The sequence below is a fragment of the Myotis brandtii genome, unplaced genomic scaffold (genome assembly GCF_000412655.1).
Source record: "Myotis brandtii unplaced genomic scaffold, ASM41265v1 scaffold18, whole genome shotgun sequence".
Classification (NCBI taxonomy): domain Eukaryota; kingdom Metazoa; phylum Chordata; class Mammalia; order Chiroptera; family Vespertilionidae; genus Myotis; species Myotis brandtii.
Genome location: NW_005356674.1, coordinates 8604207 through 8609649, shown reverse-complemented (window position 1 = coordinate 8609649; position 5443 = coordinate 8604207). Strand labels below are relative to the sequence as shown.

At 40.2% G+C, this 5443-nt stretch overlaps 1 protein-coding gene across 4 annotated transcripts in view; it reads right to left on the bottom strand.

The window, feature by feature from the left end:
* Positions 1–5443, bottom strand: part of PLCL2 (phospholipase C-like 2) — a 175062-nt gene that overhangs the window by 44583 nt on the left and 125036 nt on the right. For 3 of the 4 annotated variants that reach the window (XM_005863631.2, XM_014537562.1, XM_014537561.1), the window contains exon 4: positions 2484–2559. In XM_005863631.2, coding sequence (XP_005863693.1) covers positions 2484–2559 — 76 coding nt within the window. Of the gene's footprint in view, positions 1–1406; positions 1553–2483; positions 2560–5443 lie in introns of those variants that run through there. The other variant, XM_014537563.1, reaches the window with a different exon arrangement.

Genomic DNA, 5443 nt, shown 5'->3' with positions numbered 1-5443 from the left:
AGCCTGCTGTTCAGTCGTTTGGTTGTCCCTCACTAACCCCTCTGCTGGCCTGGTCGCCCCATGTAGCCTGCTGTTCAGTCGTTTGGTCGTCCCTCACTAACCCTCCTGGCAGCCTTGTCACCCCATGCAGCCTGCTATTCGGTTGTCCGTTTGGTTGTTTTGGTTGTGACGGCCCCTGGCTTTTTATATCTTAGGAAGAATGTCACCCCAATAAATTTAATTAGAAAATAAAAGAATCGTATATGCTTCTAAAAATCTTTAAACCTAGAGCAACACAAATCTTTACACACTGGTGATTCTCTGCCTTTCCCACCAAGAAAAAAATCCTTCATAGACAATACTTCAGTTTTTTAAATACAAGCAAATATATCCCTTACTGAAATCAAATAGAAGGACAACATAAAGCTGCATTATGTTAGAAATTATTAAACTTCATACACCAATGAAGTTGCAAAGAATTGATAAATTGTTAAATAAAGTTATTTTTTCTGATAAATGTAGTTTCAAATTCTAATAGTCCACACTTCTCATAGCAATACATGCATTTAATAGAATTGAATACTTAGTAAAAGTCAAATCACAGTTAGTTAATATTGGAACAGAATGTGAGAACAGATGTCATGGGTAAAATCCGGAGGGTAACTCAATATGCAAACCTGGTGCCATAGGAGGTTACTCTCCTATCTGGAAGGTGGAATACATAAGTAGGCTACACAATAACTGAAGAAGCTCTATCGGCTGAACAAAACCCTGTATTCATGTTTGAAGGGCTGAATAGAATGGTTAGGTAACATAATCCCGGAAACATGGAAGGTCTCCTGGAAGACTGTTGAGACAAAAAGAAGCAAAGCACCTAGAGCAGAGAGGAGGGAGAAGCAAAGCACCTAGACTGACAGAGAGGAGGGAGAAGTCCTACCAGAAGGATTCCTGGAAGACTGTTGAGACAAAAAGAAGCAAAGCACCGACTGACAGAGAGGAGGGAGAAGTCCTACCAGAAGGACGGCTCATGAAAATCCAACTAAATAGAAACACACAGGGAATGGAGAAGGGGTGGCAGCCCAAAGGCCAGGCTGATGGGCACCATCATTTCCTTTCTTCCTCTCTGCTCCCAACAGACTCCCAATCAGCTCTGCCCACGAAAATGCTCTGCACACAGCTGATGATCATCATCTTACAGCTCAATCTCTCTCCCATGCTGCTAGAAAAACAGACAGACAAAAACCAAAGGCTCCCACTGCCTCACAAACCGAGCTCAGATTCCGAAGAAACACAGTAAGTACTCAGCACATTCAATTGTGTGTGACTACTTTCATCCTGTCCAACTAACTGGAAGGTTCTCGAAGGCAGAAACGAATCTTGTTTATTTTTTGATAAGCAAGTGCTCTTACAAGTACCTTATGCATAGAAGTTCAAAACATATTTATCAAATGAGCAGATGATGTAATTCATGAATTTTCTATAACATTGTCAAGATGGGTGGGTAGATGACCTTGTGTGGAAGTCAGAAGTTTAGATTTGATACAACAGACTCTCCAGCAAGCTTCTAGAAGTTCTGTATAGGGGAGTGGAATGATAAAAATACTGTTTGAAGTAACTTGAGTTGTGGCTGTAGGGAATATTACCCCAGAAGTAGAAAGATCATTTTGCTAATAATGTTTTGCTACAAAAAGAGTAAAACGAAATGAGATTTTTGTCTGTTCATTAGTCACTAATGTGTATATTCCTTCAATAAACACCAAAAAAGAAAAATGTCTCTTTAATGTATTTTAAATGAGTTCATTCTGATATGAGAGACTTTTTTTTCAGGCTAGGTAATAGTTATATTTCTTGATTTTAAAGAATAGCAACCAAAAACCTTAGAAATTAAGGACAGATATTCTTATTTATGAATTATAAATATTCTCCATATTAGAATCTTCCAAACTGACACTCAAACAAAATTTGAAAATTGAAAGAACTCCATTTTGTCTGTTCTTATTACAGTGCAGAACACTTGATTTTGGGGTTTTATCACAGCTAAAGTTAGATGGTGGTTTATGTGAGTAGAATTTTATAATCTAGCCTAACACTTGGATATTAAATTAATGAATTCATCAGCATTTGAAAATGTCAGTGCATTAAAAAGTGCTAAGAGGTTGTAACTGGTGCCTATTCTCCTTTCTAAGAACCTGTTCTTCCTCTGCTCGAGCCTCACCCTCCCTACCATGTGCTAGAGACAGTGGGGATGACAGGAGGGGCTGGCAGCACAGGGTACACAGGCGAAGAGATAAGTGCAGAGGTCCTCAATTTTGGCTGTTCGTTAGAAAAATCTGGGAGCTTTGAACAGCTATGACACCATAAGCCACACTCCAGGCCAATGTCAATACATTTTAAAAGGCCCTCCCCCTGCCCCACCGGATACTTTGTTATCCAGGCTTGAGAACCAGTGAATCAGAGGCAAAATATATGATTTTATTTTAAACAGAAGACAAGCTTTCACTTACCTGCCTTCTGACAGTGCACAATCTTTTCATACACAGCATCTGCATTTTCAAGCAATGCCTTGAGGGACTGCATCATCTGCAAAGGGAACATCCAGACAAGAATTACACCTGACAGCGACACACCAGGCTGCACACGTGCAAGAGGCGCCTCCCCTAACGTCAGGCCCAGGCTCTTTTCTCTGACTTCCCACTACTCAAGTTCAAATGCGTATGTGAAAAATTATAAAATCACACATCACTGTGAAATGGCTTAAGCAACCATTTCAGGTAAGTTTCAGGTATACTAGTAGTGAGGCTTGTACAATACTGAATTTGAAACTGGAGCCAGTATTGAACTAAGGTCGTTTCAGTGTGAAAAACTACAAATAAATATGTGCATATAGTGTTTTAAATCATATTTTCAGTCATTCATTTCAACAAAATCTTCCACTCCATCTTATAGGCAGTTTCAACACCTACACAACTTACCCTTTGCAGCCCAAATGCCTTAATCTGAAGATCAGTGTAAAACTTATGAGGATCAAAAAACAGCTTCTATTTGATGCATCACTAATGATGATATTTTTAATGTTCCTATCAATGATTTTAAAATATCCAATCTTGAGTTCTTGTTCCAAATTGTATAAGCTTGCTTTAGCTTTAAGAGCCAAGCTTGAATAAAAAAGGGGTTGGGGCACAGCTGATCTATCATTTTACTCACCAAAGTATTGGGGAAAGTAATGGTTTTGGCTCTAACATTACTATGGAAATGGGATAGCCAGATTCTGCTCTCTGGCTCAAGCAGGTATAATTATTGATGCTTACCTTAAGGGTAGATTCTAACTTTTTGTACTTAAACGTCCAAATATTTTGCATTACAATATTACTCATCTATATTTCATGACATTCTAAATAACAAATACCAATCCATCGTTCTTCATTCCTTTAAATTCTGTGTTGTTTTTCTTTATAGTATTTATCACTGGCTGCCACAGTAATTGTTTCATAGAAATGAAATATAGGTTGGATTATTTGTATAACTCAAAGAACACCATATTTTGATTAATTGCACTTATTTAAACTAAAGCATAATCAATATGTCTCTCAAGAAGTGCACCAGATTCTTAAAACCAGTCACACAGCATTTATCAACTTCCACTGTTCTAAGAGAATTATAGTGAGCACCCAAAGGTTTCATACCGGCAGCCCCTGAAGAGGAACTAGGGACACAGTGACCTACAGGACATAGACCATCTTCAAGGAGTTCACAGCCTAGTGGTGGGGCTTGCACTTTGGAATTCAGTGCTTTCACATTCACTCTTCAAGATCTGAGTCATTTCTGTAAATTAAAATGGTCTATTTTACAGCTTGACATACTGAACAGGCAGTGATGAAAATGAATAGTCAAGAACTCAATTATACTGATATCAAGTCATTTGTACTATTACATAATTCGCATACTGAATAGGTTCATCTCGTCACTGGTAACCTTTTCCAGCTTTGATGTCAAGCCAAATGAGAGATATAAAGAAGAACTTATTCAAGCAAGGATGGTGGCTGTCACAGCTCAGTATCAAAGAACTGGCAACTGTGCCTCCTTCATTCGAGTAGAAAAAAATTAAAAAATAAATACAAGTGATGAAATGAACCTGGTCATGACACAAATGGGCAGGACAGGAGTGGTAACAGAAAGGATGGAAGAAAACCAAGCAGCAGCACTCAGCACAGGCTCAGGCACACAGCCTGTGGGGGAAGGTGTTTAAAACAGATTTACACCGGGGGTGCAGCAGAGGCAGAAAAGAGTACAGATTTACACGCGTTCAAATCCTGGTTCTGCTATTCATGAGCTGTGTCATCTAGGACAAGATATTAAACATCACGGAGCCATAATTTCCTACCTGTAAAGTTGTGAGAATTAAATGAAATGATGCAAGGGACTGGCACAATGAAGACACCATGCCTGGTTAATGTCACAGCTGACTCCTCATTTATCCAGGGGTCTGGTGGAGCATTTTCTGGTAGCCCGATATGAGCTGGATGAGTATTACTTCCTTTCATATGTTCACTGGCAATGCTTCAAACACTCATCACTCATTTTAGTTTTACTTAAAAAGCCTGGTTGATGAAGCTCCGAAAATCAACAAAGTGCATTCCTTTTTATAATCCTCACCTGAGAGTATTTTTTAATTGATTTTAGAGAGAGAGGAAGAGGGAAGGCAGGGAGAGAGGGAGAGAGAAGGGGGGGGGCATTGATTGGCTGCCTCCTGCACTCATTCCAACTGCGGATTGCACCCGAAACCTAGGTATGTGCCCTGATTACATATCAAACCCACAACCTTTTGGTTCATGAGACAATGCTCCAACCAACCGAGCCACCTGGCCAGGGCTGCACTATTATTCTTGAAAGCATCTTCCAGTTTAAATTACCACCAAAGGCTACAAATTATGCACCTTTCAGCTGTAAAATACAGGCAAGGCTTAAGAAATGCATATCTATGTCAAGGGGCCGGGCAGGGAAGTTCACGGCCTCCTGTGCTCTGTAATTCTTGGAGGATCAGGCCTTTGTTCTTGGGACAATCATCTTCTGAGGCCGTGTAAGTGGGACCCTGAGCTAAGGGCTGAGAATAAATAAAGAGCTGCTGGCCCAGGACTATGAGCAAACAATAATCACCTTAGCATGTGGCATTGTCACTGCAGACCACGTGCTATTGGGAGTGACAGCCATGGCAGGGTGGTGGGATATTTAATGGTGGTGCCCTGGCGTCCATGGTGATGTCCCTTTGTGGCTTGGACTGCAATACAAAAGTTCATCTCCCAATAACGGGAGTGAAATACATCCCCTCCTGCCCCGTTCTTACTTATGAGTGATACATAAAATATGAAGGTGGCTAATACACCAGGTGGAGTATGCAAGCATATGAAAATCCAGTCCTCTCAGATTTGTGAGTAAACAGCAGCAGGTATTGGCAGAGTATGTGTGT